The 23,529-nt window shown below is 39.6% G+C and overlaps 1 protein-coding gene across 1 annotated transcript; it reads right to left on the reverse strand.

Moving 5' to 3' along the window:
* Nucleotides 1-6,778: 6,778 nt before the first annotated feature.
* On the reverse strand, nucleotides 6,779-11,155 carry LOC138889797 (uncharacterized). Its single transcript, XM_070173134.1, has 4 exons — nucleotides 10,952-11,155; nucleotides 8,072-8,502; nucleotides 7,914-7,981; nucleotides 6,779-7,224 (listed from the first exon to the last, which is right to left on the reverse strand). Exons 1-4 carry the CDS (start codon nucleotides 11,153-11,155, stop codon nucleotides 6,779-6,781), a joined length of 1,149 nt encoding a protein of 382 aa, XP_070029235.1.
* Between the last annotated feature and the right edge of the window lie 12,374 nt (nucleotides 11,156-23,529).

Here is a 23,529-nt window from a genome sequence, read left to right on the forward strand (position 1 = left end):
TCATAGTTAAAACTGTATGAAGACGACTCTAGAATAGAGTTCCGTCAATTTCGTTAGCCCCATTGGGTGATTTTGGGATTAGGGGCGTGTCCAGATCGTATTTTGGAAGTCTATAGATGATTTAGGCAAGAAATGGCGAAAAGTCAAATTCTTGGAGATTTTGACCAGTAGTGGACTTTTTGATATCGAGATCAGATTCCAATTCTGGAAGTTGGAGTAGGTCCATAATGTTGATTATGACTTGTGTGCAAAATTTGGGGTCAATCAAACGTGGTTTGATCGGTTTCGGTATCAGTTGTAGAAATTTGATGTTTTAAGTTCTTTAAGTTTGAATTGGAAAGTAATTCATGATTTTAGCATTATTTGATGTGATTTGAGGACTAGACTAAGTTTGTACGGTGTTTTAGGACTTGTTGGTATATTTGGTTGAAGTCCCGGGGGCCTCGGGTGAGTTTCAGGTGCTTAATGGAATGAGATTTGGACTTAGACCATTGCTAAAGTTTCAGACATCTGGTGTTTTCGCACATGGGGTTTCCCTGCTGTAGGTGTGGGCTCAAAAATGCGGAAAAAGTAAGTGCATAAGTGGAATTGGTCAGCCAAGGCTGGGATCGCAGGTGCGAGGAGAATTCAGCATTTGCAATGCTCGCAGATGCGCTAGGGTGTTCGCAGAAGCGGTCAAGGACCGCAGAAGCGGTCAAGGACCGCAGAAGCGGTCAAGGACCGCAGAAGCGGTCAAGGACCGCAGAAGCGGGAGACTTTTCGCAAATGTAGATCTTGAGGACTTAAGTGATTTTCGCACCTGCGATGGATTTCCCGCAGGTGCGGTTGAAGGCTCGCAGAGGCGAGTTCGCTGGGCAGAAAAGAGAGGATTTCAAGGGTTTATGTCATTTTTCACCATTTGACTTTGATAGCTCGGATTTAGGTGATAATTTGAAGGATTTTCAGAGAAAGCTATTGGGTAATGATTCCTAACTCGTTTTTGGTTGTACTCCATTAATCTATAGTTGATTTTATCACTTAATTTCGGATTTAGGATGACATATTGAAAAAAATAGGTAGAAGTTCTTCAACTAAGATTTTGAGTTTTGATTGGGATTTTGACATCAGATTTTGATAATTTTGGTACGAATGAACTCGAGAGTGAACGTGTGTTCATAATTTGTGACCTTTACCCGATTTAGAGACGTGGGCCCGAGGAGGCTTTTTGGGCGATTTTTCCAATTTCTTACGTTAGCTTTGATTTCATTAGCTAGATTACTTTCTTGTAGCTATATTTATTTTATGTAATTGATTTTGGCTAGATTTGGGCCACTCGGAGCCGGATGTTCGTGGAAAGAGAATTGTTATGGATTGATTTGAGCTTGGTTCGAGGTAAGTGGCTTGGCTAACCTTATGTGGGGGAATTCCCCTTAGGATTGGTACTGTTTTAGATATGTGAGCGCCGTGTATGTGAGGTGACGAGTACGTACACAGGCTAATTGTTGTAAAACCCCCCGATTTTTACTGAGTATTAACCCGTTCTTCTTCTTATTTGAGTTATATCAGCATGTGTAGTAACTTGTTAGCTTAGAATAGCATGTCTACTTGCCTTAATTGCTTATCTGAACTCTGTGCAGCATGTTTAGTGAAATTCCTACTTTTCCTTGACTTGTGTTTCGTCTAAACTATAGGTTCTCTTGTTGTAACTGTTATTTCCATTGTTTGAGCTACATATTTACTTTGGGACTGCGGAACGGTATTTCGGTAGATCCCCTTGTTCTGCATATTTACTTTGGGACTGCAAAACGATATTCCGATAGATCCCCCTGCTCTGCATATTTACTTGGGAATATAGAACGGTATTCCGGTAGATCCCCCAGCACATTTACTTTGGGACTACGAGACGGTATCTTGGGAGATCCCCTATTGTTATCTTTGTGTACTGTGTTGTTACCTTTCTATGATATCATTCTTGTTAAATTTCGGTCTTTATTTTACAACGATATTTCATTCTATCTTGTTTTTATTATATATATATACCAGTAGGGCCCTGACATGATCTCATCACTAATCGACCGAGGTTAGGCTTGGCACTTACTGAATACCGTTGTGGTGTACTCATGCCCTTCCATGTAGATGTTTTTTGTGTGCAGATCCAGATACCGCTTATCAGCTGCATTATTAGTGAGGTGAGCCAGCTGTAGAGACTTCAAGATATATCTGACGCGTCCGTAGACCTTGGAATCCCTATCTACTCTTCCCCATGTCAAATGCTTCTTGTATTCTCTTTTATTAGACTCTGGAGTATAGAAATATTATTTTCTTTATGTAGTTTGCGACTTATGATATTCCGGGTTTTGGGAGAGTTTATGTACATTTTGAGAGTGATTATTGTATATGGCGAGCGGCATCTTAATTTCTTATTAAAATTTACCTATTAGTTGTTAACTTTTATGTTTTCATTTTATTTTTCCGCAAGTGTTAGGCTTACCTAGTCGTAGAGGCTAGGTGCCATCACGACGGTTCACAGAAGGAGAACTTGGGTCATTACATGGACCGACCCAGACCAGTATTAAATCGGACCGGCCCGGACCGATGGTAGGGGGCCGGGTAGGGCTGGTTTAGGGGGGTAAGGGGTTGGTACATTTACATTTTCCTTATCGATTAACCGGACCGATCAAACCTAGTTAATAAAAATCACTATTGAGCCGACCAGACCAGTTCAATGACTATTTTCTGATTTTTTTTATTTGACTGTTGGTAACAGTCAGCTTCCAATTTGACCATTGCCCAACATATATTTTGCAAGAATAACCCTTTTTTGGGCAATTGTTTTAAAAAATAACACTTTTTGTAATTACTAATTTAACCCTTTGAAAAACTATAAATACACCCCTCCCCCCTCTTCTTCATTTCTTCACTCATCTCTCATTTTTCAAACTCAAATTCTCAATTCAAGTTAAATTATTCCCCGTGCTTCTAGAGTGTGCTCATATATTTAGGAACACTTTGAGGTGGTAGAAGAAAATGAAGAAGTTCACAAAGTAAAGTGCAAGAACTGTGGTCGAATCTTAAATCTTCGTCTAAAGTAGGTGAGCACATGCTATTTAAGGAGGCATATTAAGAGTTGTCTTGAGCGTCCTCCAGAAATTCGTATTTAAGTTGATTTGAGATAATTTGTGTTATTTTAAAATTATTAGACGTATTTATGCTTAATGTTTTAGTTTGTTAGAATAATTTGAAGTATTATTATGCAATAAAAATTTGAAATGAAACTATGAAAGCCTTTGAAGTTTGATCCTTATATTTCAAGTTATTATAACACTCTAGTATCCAATATAAGATTTATACTATAAGTTATATTTTTTCCATGTTCATTATATTATCTTAAATTCGTAATGAATTTTTCAAATATAAGGGTTTTAAAGCCTTTGAAATTTATTCAAACACTCTTTTTATAAGATTATTTTTTTGTTTTATATTTTTACTTTATATTTATATAAATTGTGATAGTTATACAAAATACCAACAAAAAAGATCGGCCCGGCCTCTTAGACCGAAACCGTTTTGATTCAATATTTAACCGGATGGGCTCGGACCCATTAAACCCGGTATTTAACCGATCGGTCACTTTTTTATCGGCCTGGGCCGGCCAGACCCACCCCTTTGACACCTTTAGTATTAGTGTTGCTTACCTGACGGAGGATGAGGAAAGTTAAGGTTTTTCCTTCTAAGTGCCTGATAAAATATTCTAGCATCATCACCCAGGCCATACTAATGTGAAGCACATGTTCCAATCACATAAAGCCATTATGTTTTGTGAAGTGAAGCCTTTTCTACCAATTTATTTGATTTGTTCCTTAGAGCGAACAATACATGGCACGTGTGTGCCATCTATAGCTCCAATGAAAATTTTAAAATATGACCAATACATATCATCTTCTCTTATTTTAGGATTAATATCAGAAAAGGTTGGATCTTTTGGCTTAATAATATCCTTAGCCAATTTCAAACATGCTATCAAAACATAATGAAAATTTCTGCTAACAGTCTCTCTAGAGTGTTGGAATCATTCTTGAATCATTCGATTCCCTATGTCATGTCCGACCACCAGTAAAAACATAGCAGCCATCTCCTCTAGGGTCATTTTTCTTGTTGCTTTCAAATCTTATTGTTCATTTAGTGTTTTGCATAAGTCAAGAAATATATGTTTTTCCGTCCTAAACATCTCATAACATCTCTTATCATGCCCTTCAAGTATCTCATTGATGAAATAAAATCCTGTATGAGGAGAAGATTTGCATGGAGTTTTTAGACAAAAATTTAAATAATATTTTGATGCGAGAGCTACACTGAAAATTACCAAATCAAGTACATCATCATCGTCATCTACTTCATTTATAACAACTTTGTCAACATGCTCATCATCATTTATTGTGAATGACATATCTGTAAGAAAAAGAACAAAATAAAATTACTTGAATAACAATCTATATACTTATTATAAAAAAAATTAAATTAAAAAATCACCCAAGTACAACGATATAAAATTCCAATATTTCAAAATAAATATTAGTAACTTGAATAAAAGTCAAATATAGATTCCAATAACCATAAAGCATAACTAGAACAATATTTTAAAGCAAGTTTAAAGTTTCAATAACTAGAAAAAATAAAATACAGATAATAATGGGTAATATCATAAAATTTATTCTTTTTGAAGCTCAGACATCTTTTCCAACAACTGCAATTGTTACTCTGGATCTTCTTGTGCTAAAACTATTTCTCTCATTGGTTGCATGACTAGTAACACACTTGCTTTCCACCATGAATCGCTACTAACAATCATACCCGGTAAATTACGAACAGCATCCATTAAATACTTAATACTAAGCGAAGTGTCTTTTGACCCATATTCATTGAAGAGCGTGATTGTATAGCTTCAACAATTTTCTCTATTGATGATGTAATTCATAGACTGGTATTGAATTTATTTTTATCTTTTTCATTTATAGCAGTTGATGCTTTTATTTTGCTTCTCTCACCACTATCACTACCACACATTATTTCAATCACATTCGATTCTTCTGGATTAGTTTGTTCGAATCCCTTTTCTGTATTCTTTTTTATGCCATCAATATTCACAAACTCTTCATTGTTTATAGGAGTTCCAAACTCAAATGATTGTTCTGGTTGAAACCAACTGCTTCCTTGTATACCATCTGGTAACACTCCAGATGACGGAGCCCCCGCATGTTCACTGGTTACAACAACATCCTTAAAATAATACTTTATTAGTTGTCGATGTTGTAGGTATTTCTCTCTAAATTTCTCTACATTTGGATTCTCTTACAAATGTGAAGAAGAACAAGAGAATTTAAAATACTAAAGCAAAATAAATAAATCAAATTATGTTAAGTGAAAATTAAGTAGTAGAATTACAAGTACCTTTATTTTCCTATCCCACCAATCTACACTCGCTTGAATTGTTTTTTTATCGGGATCCCATCCTAAATCAGTCTCTTTTCCAACTAAAGTATCTCATTCTTTCCATGTACCTTCGAGGCTATCCCATTTGTTCTTCAACTTAACTTTATCATAGTTTCTTCCGATTTTGTCATCAAACCTTTGCACCAGATTAGACCATCCTAATCTACTGAAGTGAGTTCCAAGACGATTTTCTACTAAAATTTCTTCCCCACATATATTTAAAAATAGTTCTATGGTTTCTGTATCCCATTTAACCTTCTCAGAGTTGTTATCCAGTGTCATTTTCTTGCTCATTTTCTTTCATGCATTAAGAATATGTGGTTAATAATAATATTAAACAAATAGAGAACGATATCAAAAAAAGAAGAGAAAGAAAAATAAGAGCATCAAGGGAAAAAATTCAACTGTTAATCACTCATATTATTAGAAATCAGTGTTATCATTGGTACATGCAAGCGCGTCAAAAAAGAATAAAAATAAAAGTACATACTAGATATTGCGTATAATAAATTGGTACACTACAAAAAAACATATCTCATGAAAAAAGTACTTGTATTAGTTTTTAGTTTGTTATTTAAAGAGGAATAAGAGACAAAGAAGAAGAAGTCTATATATAGTGAGAGATAGGACTTTTCATTTTGCATAAAGTATTCAAGGAGATGAATCTATTAAAGTTACTGGGAGAATTATAGGAGATCTATTAATTTAGAGAAATAAAAAAATAAAATTAGTCAAAGAAAACATCAAAAACAAGAAAAGTCAAAAAAGAATTTGAAAGGTTACAAGATAATTCATTTATTTGATATCTTTAATTTTTAATATAATGGTAGAAATTAGAAAAAAGAAAAAGAAAGAAAGAACTAGTCCAAGCGAAAGAAGCAAAAACAAATAAAAAGATAAAAAATAAATTTGAAAAGTTTACATGATTCATGTATCTAATGGTAGAAAAGTTATACACGTATGCATATATAAAAAAAAGTCTTGGAAGAAGCTACATATATGGTAAAGATAGTTTTGTCTTGACTAAATTAATTTTCTGCTTCTTGGAAGAAGCTAGAATTTTGTACTTCTTCCCAAAAGCAGAAAAGCTGCTTCTGCTGTTGGCCAAATTTTTTTTTATTTTGGCCAAACACCTTAAATTTTTCAAAAAGTACTTTTGGCCCCCGAGAAGCTTGGCCAACACATGCTCTCAAATATGTGTAGATATCTGCTCCGCATCTCCGCTCGGTCTCCCAGTAGCCTCCTCAACTGGCTGACCTCTCCACTGCACCTTCACTGAAGCTATATCCTTTGACCTCAACCTTCTAACCTACTGACCCAAAATGGCCACTGGCTCCATATCATAAGTCAATTCACCATCCAACTGAACCGTGCTAAAATTCAAAACATGAGACGGATCACCGACATACTTCCGGAGCATAGAAACATGAAACACTGGAAGCACACTCGACATACTAGGTGGCAAGGCAAGCTTGTAAGCCATCTCTCCAATCTTCTGAAGCACCTCAAACGGCCCAATATACCGAGGGCTCAACTTGCCATTCTTTCCGAACCTCATAACACCCTTCATGGGTGAAATCTTGAGCAGTACCTTCTCCCCAACCATGTAAGCAACATCACGAACCTTCTGATCAGCGTAACTCTTCTGTCTAGACTGCACCGTGTGAAGCCAATCCTGAATCAATTTAATCTTGTTCAAAGCATCCTGAACCAAGTTAGTACCCAATAGCCTAGCCTCACCCGGCTCAAACCAACCTACCGGAGATCGATATCACTCATACGGAGCCATTTGAATGCTCGATCGGTAGCTGCTGTTGTAGGCAAACTCTACGAGCGGCAAAAAACTGATCCTAAGAACCCTCGAAATCTATGACATATGCGCGTAGCATATCCTCCAATATCTGAATAGTGTGCTCGGACTGTCCGTCCATCTGAGGGTGAAATGCTATATTCAACTCAACCTGGGTTCCCAACTCTCGCTGTACTTCTCTCCAAAACTGAGATATAAACTACGTGCCCCAATCTGAAATGATGGACACTGGCACACCGTGAAAGTAAACAATCTCACGGATATAAATTTTACCATCCGCTTTAAAGAAAAAGTAGTCCCAATTGGAATGAAGTGCGCGAACTTGGTCAGCCAATCCACAATCACCCAAATATCATCATACTTCCTCGAAACCCATGGGAGCCCAACTAAAAAATCCATGGTGATACGCTCCCATTTCCGCTCCGGAATCTCAATCCTCTGAGCAATCCACCCGGTCTCTGATGCTCATACTTTACCTGCTGACATTTTAGGCACCGAGCTACAAACCCCACTATATCCTTATTCATTCTCCTCCACCAATAATGTTGTCTCAAGTCCTGATACATTTTCGCGGCACCTGGATGAATGGAGTACTGCGCACTATGAGCCTCCTGGAGAATCAACCCACACAAACCATCTACATTGGGCACACATAGCCTGCCTTGCATTTGCAATACACTGTCATCTCCAATAGTAACATCCCTGACATCACCAAGCTGAACTGTGTCCTCAAGGACAAGCAAATGGGGATCATCATACTAGCGCTCTCTGATGCGATCGTATAAGGAAGACCGAGAAACCACACAAGCTAGAACTAGACTAGGCTCTGAAACATCTAATCTCATAAACTGGATGGCCAAGGCCTGAACATCAACTGCAAGTGGTCTATCACCAATAAGAATAAATGCAAGGCTACCCATACTCACTACCTTTCTACTCAAGGCATCGACCACCACATTGTCCTTCCCAGGATGATACAGAATAGTAATATCGTAGTCCTTTAGCAGCTCCAACAATATCCGCTGCCTCAAAGTTAGATCCTTTTGCTTGCACAAGTGTTGGAGACTCCGATGATCTGTAAATACCTCACAAGACACACCATAGATATAGTGCCTCCAAATATTCAATGCATGAACAATGGCATCCAAGTTCAAATCATGAATGGGGTAGTTCTTCTCATGGGTCTTTAACCGACGCAAAGCATAAGCAATTACTCTATCCCCCTGAATCAAGACAAAACCAATACCAATTCAAGAAGTATTATAATAAACTGATAAGAACCAGAAGCTGAAGGCAAAACTAGAACTGGAGCTATGGTCAAGGCAGTCTTGAGCTTTTGGAAGCTCTCCTCACACTCATTCGACCACCTGAAAGGAGCACCCTTCTAGGTCAATCTAGTCAAAGGCAATGTAATATATGAGAAACCTTCCACGAAGCGACGATAATAACTGGCCAAGCCGAGAAAGCTCCGAATCTCAGTAGCTGAGGACGGTCTGGGCCAACTGAACCGCCTCTATCTTTTTCGAATCCACTTTAGTCCCCTCACTAGACACCATGTGTCCCAAGAATGCCACCGAACTAAGCCAAAAATCGCACTTGGAGAACTTGGCATAAAGCTTCTCCTTCCCCAGTCACTGCAACATAATCCTCAAATACTGGGCATGCTCCTCCTGGCTACGTGAGCACGCCAGGATATCATTAATGAACACTATGAAAAATGAGTCAAGATAAGACTAAAATACACTGTTCATCAGATGCATGAACATTTATGGGGCGTTGGTCAGCCCAAAAGACATCACCAGGAACTTATAATGACCGTAACGAGTCCTGAATGTTGTCTTTAGAATATTCTAGTCCTTGAATCTTCAGCTGGTGATACCCCGACCTCAAATCAATCTTAGAGAATATCCTCGCTCCCTGAAACTGGTGAAATAGATCATCAATGCACGATAAAGGATACTTGTTCTTGATTATAACTTTGTTCAACTACCTAAAGTCAATGCACATTCGCATAGTACCTTCCTTCTTCTTCGCAAATAGAACTGGTGCACCCCAAGGAGACACGTTAGGCCTAATAAATCCCTTATTAAGTAGTTCCTAAAACTGCTCTTTCAATTCTTTCAACTCAGCCGACACCATATGGTACGGAGGAATAGAAATAGGCTAAGTGACCGACACCAAGTCAATACCAAAGTAAATATCCCTGTCAGGTGGCATGCCCGATAGGTCTGTAGGAAACATATTCTGAAAGTCTCATACCACCGGAACAGAATCAATAGTAGGAGTATTAACATCCACATCCCTCACAAAGGTCAAATAAGATAGACACTCCTTACTAACCATCCATTGGGCCTTCATATATGAAATAAATCTGCTGGGAACATAATTTGGAGAACCTCTCCACTCGATCCTTGGCAACCCTAGCATCGCAAACGTCACGGTCTTAGCGTGACATTCCAGTACATCATGATATGGAGTCAACCAATCCATATTCAAGATAACGTCGAAATCAACTATACTAAGCAATAAGAGATCAACTCTAGTCTCCAATCCCCCAATGGTCACTACACATAACCTATATATGCGGTCCACAACAATAGTATCACCTACTAGCGTAGACACATGAATAGATAAAACTAAGGACTCGTGGGGCATATCCAGATAATGAGCAAAATACGATGATACATACGAATAAGTGGAACCAGGGTCAAATAATACAGAAGCATCCATATGGAATACTAAGACAATACTTGTGATCACTAAATCTGAAATAACAACATCTAGCCTGGCAGGAATAGCATAGAGTCAGGCCTGACTGCCACCTGATCAGCCTCGCCCTCTAGGGCGACCTCTAGCAACTTGGGCACCACCCCGAGCTGGCTGAGTGGGTGGTGTAACTACTAGTGCTAGTACCATCGGCCGAGAACCCTGTTCTGGATCCCCACTCAACAATCTAGGTCAATCTCTTCATATGACCCAAGTCCCTGCACTCGAAATTACCCCTCCTCTGACGGAGCTGCTGCTTGAGGAACTGCCTGTAGAAACCTGAGCAGACGAGGCATGGTGAGAACTTTGTGCTGGTAGTACACTGAATAAAGACTGGCCTGAGCAAACACTATAAGAACCGTGGTTAACTGATGCACCATGATGAGCTGTACGAGTCGTCTAAGTGGGCGTATAAAGACGCGCCCTATTATGATAGGATTTCCCCCTAGAAGGAACACCACTTAAACCACCGAACTATGAGGCCTCTTGGCCTCCCTCTCCTCACGCTCTTGACTACGAATCATCTCTATCTGCCGAGCAATATCAATCACCTCATCAAACATAGCACCTGATACCCTCTCCCGAGTCATAAGCAATTGCAATTGATAGGTGAGGCCATCGATGAACCTCCTAATCCTCTCCCTTTCAGTGGGAACCAACCAAACTACGTGACGAGCCAACTTTGAGAACTTCACCTAATACTGGGTTACAAACATGCTATCCCAACGTAGCTGCTCAAACTGTTTGCGCAGGTCCTCCCTACGAGACTATGGCACAAACATCTCCAAGAAGAGAACGGAGAACTCACACCAAGTAAGTGGTGATGTACCAACCGGAATGCGCCTCTCATAAGCCTCCCATTATCTGAAGGAAGCCCTAGTAAACTGAAAAGTAAGTGAATGAGACCCCACTAGTCTTGAGAATGCCTGTCATGCGAAGAATTTGCTGGCACCAATTAAAAATGTCTTGGGCATCCTCAGACTCAGGCATACTGAATGATGCAGGCTGGAGTCTCCCAAACCTTTCTAGTCTCATCTGCTCATCATCAGTTATAATGGGACCCACTTGGGCCTGAGAAACTGCAACCGACTGGGCTGGTAGTAACCCCATTCTCTGAAGTCCCTACATCACCTGCTTTGGTGTACGGGCGGCGGGAGTCTGAGTACCTCCTCTGGCCTGAGAAGTGGATGCTACAACCGGAACATAAACCGTGCGAGCAAGGTTGGTGCACCTAGTCAAAATCTGAGCCAAAGCATTCTGAAGGCCTAGAATCACAATGGGCATAGCTGGTGCCTCAGCTGGCCCCACTATATCTGGTACATGCTCCTAAGGTGGAGCAATTGGTGGATCTGCAGGTGCTGCTCTAGCTGCTGTACGAGCTGCACCCCTAACCTTACTGTGACCCCAAACTCTCGTGGCCCTAGCCGATGTTACTGGTGGCCATCTATCCTGACCGGTAGCATGTGTCCTCACCATCTGTGAGAGAATAGAATAACAGAAGTTTAGTTACCAGAATCAGCAAATCCGCATGACAAGAATACAAGAATGTGATGTTTTCCTAAGGGTTCGACATCCTCTCGAAGATAAGTACAGATATCTCTATACCTATCTGCAAGACTCTATTAAACCTGCTCGTGACTCGTGAGACCTATTTAACCTAGGCTTTGAAACCAACTTGTCACGATCCAAAACCAACCAGTCGTAATGGAGCCTATCGTAGTACTAGGCAAGCCGACATCCCAAACATTTTCCAACACTTTGAATGAACAATATACTGAAATAGGTTTCAATAATTAAACTCTCATAATTGAATAAAAGACCATAACTAAATGTGAAAAATCCCAAAAACTAGGTTGTCACCAGTACATGAGCATCTATCTGTAACAATATAGTCTAGTACATTGTTTGGAAAGTAAGACTAAATACATAAAACTGAAAGATAGGGAAAGAAGGATCAAGGTCTGCGGACGCCAAGCAACTACCTCGATGATCTCCGAATAGGTAGACTCCACGATCAACAACCGTTGCGCACGAAAATGCTTGGATCTGCACACAAGGTGCAGGGTGTAGTGTGAGTACAACCAACTCAATAAGTATCGCAAATAAACAAGGCAAGTTAAGAGAAGCTTAATTTGTTGAGGTCACTAGTTAATTCAGTGCAATTGTGTCCCGTTTTTATTAACATAATACAACATTTAAAGCTAGCTCATAAGGCTTCGTGACACGAATATCTGCGTGTGCATGTGCATTGGTTCTTAAATACCCTGCTCAACAGTATTATGGCAAGTAGAGGAAAGAATCACATAAATCAGATAAATGATCAAGAAAATACAAGTTCCACACACTGCACGGGCAACTCACGTGCTAACAATAGAATCTCCATGGACAACTCACGTGCGACACAGACGACTCACGTGTCAATATCAATATATGGATCCGTACGGACAACTCACGTGCCAATAATATCAATACATGGATTCGTACAGATAACTCACGTGCTACACGATCAACTCACGTGCTAATTACATAATCTGCCCGGAATAGTCACATCCCAGTCCAAAATATCATATAGGAGCAATAAGCAAGTAAACAAGTATATAATGGAAGAAATACGATTCTCCTATCCCTGGACTGGTGTAAATAATATGCTAAAGTGCAGGAATGTGCAAAGTATGCTATCGTAGCTCAAACCGACAATTTCATCAATGAAAAATATTTATCAAGTTCGTTCAGGGATTAAACCTCTAAGTAGACTCATCATGGTTCAATTAGATCACATAAATTATTACCGCATGCTAGATATTGAAGCTCGAAGCTTAACAGTCATTTCTTGGCTTATAGAAGCCCGAGCAGAACCCAAATATGAATATACAATCTTGGAGCCTACACATGGGATCATCCCGACGCATGTGCACACCCAAAAGCACGTGGCTATTACAACACTTCAGGCAACTGGTGCCTTAACCCAGTTTAAATACGATGCTTACCTCAAGCAACTCGAATCACTCTGCTAGCAAGCCCTTGCCTTGTGAATCGGTCTCTGAACGTCTCGAATCTAGCCATAAATAATTTGATACATCAACACGAGCTAAAGAAATCAGTTCCATAAGAAAATACTAAGTTTTTAATAAAAAGTCAACTCTAAAGTTGGCCCCCGGGCCCACATCTTGAAATCCGATAAAGGTCGCACAATCCGGAAGACCATTCAACTACGAGTCCAACCATACCAAATTTACTAAAATCCAACACCAAATCGACCCCCAAATTCCCAATTTAAACTCTCCAAATCCGCCTTAACTCCAAAATTACATCTCAAAACCACACAATCTAGGTGGAAAAATCAATGGAAAAATATAATTATTGAGTAAATTTAACCACAAGTGACTTACCTCAAGAAACCCCTCAAAAATTCTCTCAAAAATCGCCTAATCCCGAGCTTGAAATGTTCAAAATGAAGAAAATCACGGAAAACTCATTTTTATTACACTGCCTAGGCCTTCTTGCACCTACAATAACTTACCCGCTTCTACAGTGTCGCAGAAATGACCCTTATCCCACTTCTGCGGGTTCCTTCGCTCCTGTGGACCATAATTCTACTCCTGTGGACTCGCCTCTGCGAGCCACACTACCGCTTTTGCGGACATAGTTCCCATTTCCATTTCCGCTTCTGCCTCCAATCACCGCATCTGCAGCCACGAAGGTGCGGAAATTCCTTCGCACCTATGATCACGACACAATCCCCTCAAAATCACATATGCGCTTCCCCCGCTCGCTCATGCGAGATCGCACCTGCGATCTCTACTCCGCAGGTGCGATTGCACCATAACTGATAAGCTTCAACATTCCGTTAACTATCTGAACTCCACCTGAGGCCCCCGAGACCTCAACTAATTATACCAACAAGTCCTAAATCTTGATACGAACTTAGTCGAGCCTTCAAATCACATCAAACAATGCTAAAATTTGGAATCGCACATCGATTCAAGCTTAATGAACTTTCGAATTTCTAACTTCTACATTCGATGCCGAAACCTATCAAATCACGTCCGATTAACCTTAAATTTTGTACACAAGTTACAAATGACACCACCGACCTACTCCAACTACAGGAACCCTAATCCGAGCTCAGTAACCACAAAGTCCACTTTTGGTCAAACTTTCAAATTTTCAACTTTCGTCATTTCAAGCCTAATTCCACTATGAATCTCCAAATCACTATCAAGATATGCTCCTAAGTCGAAAATCACCCAACTAAGCTAACAGACTATCAAAACTCCATTCTGGATCCATTTATACACAAGTCAACATCCGGTCAAGATTTTTAACTTAAGCTTCCAACCTTGAGACTAAGTGTCTCAACTCATCCGAAACCTCTCCGGACCCAAACCAACTACCTCGGCAAGTCACATAGCAGCTATAAAGTATAAAATGATCAGTAAATGGGGGAACGAGGCTACAACTCTCAAAAAATTGATTGGGTCATTACATATATCCAACACTATCGTCATTCCTAGTGTTCAATTGAATTTGTTTTGTTACTATTAGTATTGATTTGAACTTTGTTTGAGTTACTGTATTTATGGGCTATAATAATTTATTTATTATTCAAGAGTTTTAAGTCCAAATTTGAAAAAATACATTAAAAGATAAAACTTTGAAAAAGTTTAAGAAATATTTATAAATTACATTACAATAAATATTTATATGTATATAATATTTTTAAAAATTATATAAATGTACTATCGGGTTTGTTTGGTTTCGGTTTGACTTTTTTTATTTAAAACCAAACAAAACCATCTATGGTCAGATTTGTTTTCCAATAATAAACCAAATCAAACTAACCCATAACTGTTTTCTTCGGTTTGACTCAAATTACCGGTTTGATGTGGTTTATCTATTTTCCTTGTACACCCCTAGCTGTATGTATGGGTATACATGGACCAGGTTGGTTCGGTTTTTATTAAAACCAAACCAAACCAATTATATCGGTTTGGTTTCAATTGGTTCGGTTTTGTCAAATATTTCAGTTTTTTTAATACATGAATAATATGTCAATCTTACTTTATTAAATTTTTGATAAGTAAATATATGTTAAATAAAAATTTAAAAAATTGACAAATATATGATCTATTTTTTTTAGCAAATATACCACTAGGCAGGATGCCTAGTGGCTAATATATAAATAAAATCCCAAAATGGGTTCAAAGCTTACAAGATGTCCAAAACAAATAGAAGTTGCATGAAGCTACTAGCTACTAGAAATACAGAAAAGCTAAGGTCTAATGAACTAGCTATTACAACATGATAAGCTGAATGCTTCCTTCTCCTATTAGTTTATGTGAATCCAATTACCAATGACAAATACCAAGAAGCACCTATCAAGCTCTCACCAGGCGCCAGGGTATGCAGTCCATAGGCTAAAATGAATTCCAAAGAACTACACCATAGAATTGAAACCAGCAAAATCTTCCAATCTTCAATGTTGCTCCAATGTGATCCATTCAAATCAAGACAGTGTAATGAGTTTGTCATCTGCTCACTCATCATACTCACCATACATACTGCATTATCATCTCCAGAATGAGTGTGTGAACACACTAATACACTTGTAAGCTGACAGAAATTCCTACCAGAACCTTTGACGTGTTAGTCATTCTGAGCATTGCTAAACCACCCCCAGATTGAACATGAGAACATTCTAATACCACTGGGAAGTGATTCAACAATGTCCAGAAACACAACTGGACATGTTTAGGTAGTTCATTAGTATTTGGCCATATCAGAAGTAGAAAAACTACACCAACCTCAACCTACTTGTCAAATTCCTGTGCACTATTAAAGCACCTCCAGAATGAGCATGTGACCATGATAATACCACTGAAAAATACCTTAATAGCATACAGTCTAATACCAACCAAAAGAAGCAAGCAGGTAGGTGCAAAAACAAGCAATGTGAAGACATTAATCAGGTGCTCTTCTCTTGGCTATCCTAACCCTACGATTAGGTGTTTGTGACTTGTCTAAATTGATCAACTTCCTCCCTGCACTAGGCAATTTAGAGAATGAGTGAAACTCATATGTACCTGCAAAAGAAAAAACAATATTAGCTATAAAGTCTGTCATTGATTTGCCTTCTCTGAACACATGTTGAAAGATCACATTGAAGTTGTCCTTCATCTCCTTAATTCTCTTCACATATGGTGCAATTACCCAAGGAGGATTCCATTCACCTTATATCACCTTCTTCATCACCAACGAGTCAATCTCCAAGATGAGAGGGTGAAGATCATGCTCTACACAATATTCCAACCCTTGAAGAATAGCCTTAGCTTCAGCTACCACATTTGTTGTCACCCCCGGGTCTACTACCCAAGCATACACCACATCACCTTCATCATTCCTTACACAAAAGCCTAGGGAACTAGGACTAGGATTGCCCGGGTGATGCTCCATCAGTATTGCATTTGTACCAACCATGAAAAGGAAGCTGCCATGTTACTCTTCTAGTGATCAATATAGGTTTATAGCCTTAAAAGAATTGAATCATGTCTAGCCATAACAATGGAATATTAAACATACAAGCATACCTCACCCTTGACAATTGATGCAATGTCCTATGAATTCATGAGTCAACCTATTTGTGGACACTGGACCTCCATGTTTACCTATATTTCTTATCTTCCAAAGCTCCCAAGTAACGATAGCTGGTACTGCTTGAAACAATGGCTTTAATTTTGGAAAACATTGAGCGTACCACCAATGCCTTATAACCTGTTTCAATTGAACCAATGGCACAGTAATTCCAGCAACTCCTATGAATAAGTTCCATACCTTAGAGGCAGTAGGAATTGTGACTAATATGTGCTCAATATTAGATTCCTCTTGAGGCTGCTGATAATACCAACACCTAGACATCACCATTTGCCCTTGCCTCATCCACATGTCATCAGTTGCTATTTTTTGCCTCCACACTCTCCATAATAAGAAGTATATCTTGAATAAAAAACATTTAATCCACATTAACTTGAACTCCTGATTAGGATCTGCCCTATTCCTTAATATTTGCTAAGCACTATTAACACTGAACTTGTGTAACGACCCGACCAGTCGTTTTGAGCTTTTGCACTTTGCTCGCTAGTTTTCAGGCATGAATAGCCTCATGTGATATATTATGAATTATTTAGATCATCGGTTTTCATTTTCAGGGTAATCAAAATGAATTTGGAAGAACAGTTCTCAGTTTGAAGCTTAAAATTTGAAAGGTTTGACCAAGTTTTGACTTGTTAGTATATGATCTCGGATTGAAATTTTTATGATTTGGTTAGATTTGTTAGGTGATTTAGGACTTAGGAGCGTGATCAGAATGTATTTTGGAGGTCCGTGGAAAGTTTAGGATTGAATTGGCGAAATTGAAATTTTGGCGTTTTTTAGTTGATAGGTGAGATTTTGATATTGTGGTCGGAATGGAATTCCAAAAGTTGGAGTAGGTCAATTTGTCATTTGTGATGTGTGTGCAAAATTTTAGGTCATTCGAGCAAGGTTTGATAGACTTTTTGATCGAAAGCAGAATTTGGAAGTTTTTGGAATTCTTAGGCTTGAATCCGATGTAATTTTGGTGTTTTGATGTTGTCTTGACCGTTTCGAAGGTTGGAATAAGTTTGAATGATGTTATGGTTGGCATGATTGGTTGAGGTCCCGAGGGCCTCGGTTGAGTTTCGGGTGATTGAACGGATCATTTCACATTGGAAAAAGTTGCAGAAAAACTGTTGTTGGTGTTGCAAGTTTTTGACCTTCGCATTCGCGATGGATGTCCCGCATTTGCGAAGGGTTAGGATGTGAGGCAGTGGAGTTGGATTTCACATTCGCGAAGGTGGTCCCGCGTTCGTGAATGACTGAGGTCAGTGGTCATCGCATTTGCGAGGGTTTTCCACGTTCATGTAGAGGAAGTGGAATAGCTGGGACCCCAAGGCATTTGTTCTACGCGTTCGCATAGTAGAGGTCGCGTTCACAAAGAGGTGAGTCAGTTGTGCATCGCGTTCGCAAGAGGGTCCTCACGTTTGCGTAGAAGGAATTTTGGTCAGTGAAGCTTTGTGCTTCGCGAACGCGAGGGTGCTGCCGCGTTTGCGATGAATAAGTTAACTGGGTAGAATGTTTAAGTTCAAAATCGCGGGTTTACGTCCAATATTACAAAAACTATTAGAGAGCTTTGGAGAAGGTGAAAGTTGAGGAGATTTTCAGTGGAGAAATTGGGGTAAGTATTATTCACTCATATTTGGTTTAATCCCATGATTTAGTCTTGAATTTCATCATTTAATTTGAGAAATTAGAGTGGAAATTGGGAAAAATGGAGAAAAAGTTTGAGAATTTCTTTTGGGGATTTGAGGGGCCATTTGAAGTCCGATTTTGATGTTCTTGGTATGTACGAACTCGGAAGAGTGTAAGGATTCTATTAATATGATTTTTATCAGATTTCAAGATGTGATCCTTGGGGTCGGGTTTGGCCAATTTCGGGAATTTTAATGTAAATTGGTTTTCGAGTGAGCTTTGTTCCCTTAACATAATTTGATAGTACGAATCTATTTTTGGTTAGATTTGGAGCATTCAGAGGCCGAGTCGAGAGGCAAAGGCATCTCGGGCTAGAGTTTGGACCTGATTGAGGTAAGTAATAATTGTAAATATTTGTCCTAAGGGTATGAAACCCCGGATTTTATATCGTTGTGCTACTTTGAGGTGATACGCATGCTAGATGACGAGCGTGGGGTCGTGCACCGTTGGGGATTGTGACTTAGTCCATCCTGTATGATTGTTAAACCGCGTATTTGATTGAAAACTGTTTGATATCATTGTGTTTTGGAAAGTATTATCATGTTTTGGGCTGAATGCCATATTTGAGCCTCGTACCAACTATTTTGGACCCTTAGGGAATTTTTACTACTATTCCTCACTATTTTGAGTTCATATTTGTACTTAGTCATGCTGTATTCTACTGTTTTCATAACTCAGCCATATTTACTCTATTTTGATATTTTAAATGATATTGTGGGCTGAGCATCATGTTTTACTGTTTCCCGAGTGGCATGAGAGATTTCTGACTGAGTGAGGCCGAGGGCCTGTGTTGTGAGGTTATTATGGGATTGGGCTGCGTAGCACAGTAGTGTGGTACTAATTTATGATTATGAGGCTGAGGGCTTAATTTGTTACGCCACGAGGTGGCTTGATATGAGTCCGAGAGCCTGTTTGGTTATTCCGCGGGATGACTTGTTATTGTGCTTGGGCCGTAAGGGGCCCTTCCCGGAGTTTGTACACCCCCAGTGAGCGCGGGTACCCAGTATGAGTGATATGATGTAACTCGAAGGGCTGTTATTGTTTCATGTTGTTTCCTGAAGGGCTATTCTTGATTTATGTTTTCCCGAGGGGTGATTCTTGATTCATGTTATGCATGAGGGGTTGATTACGAGTGATTGTGAGGTAGCCCGAGGGGCTGGTTCTGTTCATATTATGCCCGAGGGGCGGTTTATGGTGCATGTTTTGCTCGAGGGGCTGTTTACGTTTTCTATCATTTATACTCACTATTTTATCACTCGTTTGAAACCATTGAAAGTTATTTTAAAAAGATTTTACTGAAACTAAGCTTGAGTTACGAGGTAAATGATTTGTGTACTGCTTTGGAAATGATCTACATTCGTTATAGTGTTATGACGTGGTTTACGTGTTTTCTTACTGCTCAACTTTTATTTACTCTTATTACTCACTAAGTTGGCGTACTCACATTACTCCATGCACCTTGTGTGCAGATTTAGGCATTTCTGAACCCGATAACAGGTGTTGATTGCTCAGTGGCAGAGTCATCGGAGTTAGCGAGGTAGCTGCCCGACGTTCGCAGCACTGCTTTTCTCTATCTTGTATTTCTTAAACTGTATTTAGTACATTTTTAGACTCTTTGTTATATTCAGACCTTAGTAGATGCTCGTGACTTGTATTCCACACTGTTCATTTGGACTAACATTATGAGATATATGATCAATTAAAGGCTTAAAATTGATTATTATTGATTAAATGGTTAATTCACGAGTTGTATTGGCTGGCCTAGTTTCACGATAGGCGCCATTACGACCGGGTCAGTTTTAGGGTCGTGACAAGTTGGTATCAGAGCCTAGGTTACATAGGTCTGACGATTCAAGAGTAGGTTTAGTAGAGTCTCGGGGATCGGTACAAAAACATCTATACTTACCTTTGGGAGGCTGCAGAAACTTTAGGAAAAACTTCACATTCTTGAATTCTTATCATGCGTCCTTGATTCAGCTTGAAATGTAACTCTTTGAATTCCTTCTACGCGTTCGTATGCTCACATGAGCGCTCGGTATCAGTAGTGCATCGACAACTTGTGATTCCCTGATCAAGGGGCGAGATGTGATTTTTGTGCGATGATGTTGGGCCAGTCTGGAGGACTTGAGGCTGGGTTTTGCCTATAGCTTGAGCATTGAGGCGTTGATTGTGTGAGCACATGCTTTTGGATTTGTAAGTCCGATAGTGCCCCTATTAGTGGGAGTGATGACTGGATGGCTATGTGATGAGTATGATGTGACTGCGAGATGTATGCATATGATTTGAACGAGACAAGAAGGGTCTGCTTGGGGGTAGTAAGAACTATCCGGTGCTTGATTCCCATCATGATTTCATGTATTGCCCGAGTTGTGGGCGTGTTGAAGGAACTTTTCATGTTGCCTAGTTGGGAAGTGAAGTAGATTTCACATTGTGATATGAGTTCAGACTCAAGAAGATTAAGTGACTGCGTAATGTTTATGACGGTAGAAGGGTATAAAGTGATGTTAGTTTGAGGCAAAACAGGTGGGTTATCTCCTACGGAGTGTTCTGAAGTTTGTGTGATCCTTTATGTTGTTTATTGGAAGATCTTTGTTAGCAGTGAAATATATGTGTTGCAATTTAAATTTGGGTCACCTAAGAGAGTCGGATTGACTATTACGAGGGTGAATGCGAGATTTGCAGAAGATTTAAAGTACTAAATGGTCTGTGTTTTACGAGCTTACGAAGGATTGAGTTTAATCTCACTATGGTATTGTGGTAGTAATAGAGTATATGCATTATGAGTCATTATGTGTTTTGATCTATGGCTTTGAGCCAAGTGGGGGAGTCTGCTGTTGATTAGCTGATTGCACGGTTATGTGCTATGTTGGTTTCAATTTGAGACGTATTGGTAAATCACTTATGGCTTATGGAGGTTGAGACCGATGATGGCTCGAGTAAAGGAAATTTAAATAAAGGTTATGTTATGATTTATGGATATATGAGAATCACAGAATGACTTGAGTTGTTATTGGTAAAGGATGTGTGGTGCATAGAACATGAAATTTCTTGGTTGCATTAAGGTGAGGTTACATTCTGTGGTATTAGAGTGCTATTGGAGAACAGGTCATCCAGTTCGTTTGATCAGTCTAATTGCGGTTTGAGTAGAGTGGATGACTCTCGAGAATGGTTCTAATGGGTCAAGATTTTACATGTAATAATTGGAGATTTTCAAGTTGTATATTTGGATAGAAACTGAGGGTTGCATTGGAGGGTGTCAAAACTCGTGGTATTTTTATATCATTATGGGATTCTATATATCAGTATCAGGAAGGTGAAGGTAATGGCCTTGGGTTCGCAGGGAGTCACTTCAGGGTAGGTATTTTGAATGTGGTGCATTTGGGACTATTTAAGAAAATATCCAACGACTTATGAGCCTTAGACGGTGTGGTTTTATGCTTGGGTCTCGTGTGGTGAGTCTAGGATGAGGAATTGTGGTGTTATAACAAGAAGAAGTATCAAGTTGAGGGTAAATTAGAAAGAACTTGGATAGATGGGATAGCTTGGTAGTAGGCCGGATCGACATGGTAAGGATATGATTAGTTCTTTGGGTGCTTATGAGGTAATGAGTTTCTACATGTGTTTCACAGCAATTCTCTTGAGTTTTAGTGGCCTGCGTATCTTGGTTGAGTTATAAGGATTCAGTCCTGACGGTTTAGTTTTGTGCAAATTGAATTCGGAGAGTTCTTGATGGTTTCTACCACGGTTAGAGATGTATATTTTCTACGAGCGTGAGGAACATGGGATGTGTAGTGATTTTCTTCTAGATGGGATCAATGGAAAGTTCTTATCTAGTGAGAACGTAGTTACTTGTGGCTCGGAAAGGGATATGAAGTTCTCATGTTTATCCTAGGATAGTATGGTATATGCAGTGTGTTGTATAAGATTGAGATTTGCATGTGTAAGGTCACTGTTCAGTTCTGAAAGGAAGGTCACAAATTCTTAGATAGCATGGACGGTTCAGATGACTAGATAAATGAGATCACTGATTGGTGTGGCTTGATGAGGGTATATATTTTAGCAAGGGCGATGTGTTTGAGTTGAGGATATTTCATTAGTATTGCGCCACTCTCTTGTTGGATCGACTGTTGATATTTGAGTTTGCTTGGTGGCACAGAAGAATTTTAGAAGTACCTCTCGTGGGATGTTGGGTATTAGAGGTGTGTTGTATATTCGGATGGTAGAGTTGGGATCGGATATGGTGATTCGCGTGCTGTATGGATTTGGAGATTGGGAGTTCTCATAAATAGGTTAGGTCGTAGTTGTGGACCACATATATCGGTCTTATGTGGTAACTATCGGAGGTTTGGAGACCCGAGTGGATCCTTATTGCTTAGTATGCTAGATTTTGGTGTGATATTGGGTATGGACTGGTTGTCTCTGTGTCGTGTTATTCTGGGCTGTTGCGCTAAGGCGGCGGAGTTGGCTATGTTGAGGATGCCACGGATTGAGTGGCGAGGTTCAGCGGATTATGAACCCAGTAGGGTGGTTTCATTTTTTTGAAGACCCAGCGGATGGCTGGGAAGGGTTGTCTTTCTTATTTGGCCTTCGTGATGAATGTCAGTGCAGAGACTTCTACCATTGATTCCGTTCCGGTGGTGAGGGATTTTTCAGATGTGTTTCCTACTGTTGGGCATGTCGCCGGACAGGGTTGTTCATTTCGGTATTGATTTGGTGCCATGCACCGTATCGTATGGCACCAGCGGAGTTAAATGAGTTGAAGAAACAGCTTCAGGAACTCCTTGACTAGGGGTTCATTGGTAGGCCAATATGGATGTGTGTTTTAACTCGAGTCGGCTTGGTTGACTCCGAGTTGTATTGTTGAGGGATGTATTGATTCGATTGTTATTGAACTTATTAGTGATCTGGGGAGATCTATAAGTTATCTTTCCGTGTTGAGAGACGTTAGGATTTGTTGGTTATAGGCACATGTGGTGCGGTTTTATTGGGGCTTCTCAGTGGAATTCGAGCGGGAAGAGTATTGGGTATTGCTCGGCGGATGGCGTATCGGTTGTATCCTTTCGGGTTTGTGTAATGTTATGTCAATTGCTTCGCCGTGGTTAAGATGATTTACTTTGGTTCTAGACATCACACTGCGCGTGGTTGTCGATTTTGAGCAT

Source organism: Nicotiana sylvestris, chromosome 4 (assembly GCF_000393655.2).
Source record: "Nicotiana sylvestris chromosome 4, ASM39365v2, whole genome shotgun sequence".
Lineage (NCBI taxonomy): Eukaryota > Viridiplantae > Streptophyta > Magnoliopsida > Solanales > Solanaceae > Nicotiana > Nicotiana sylvestris.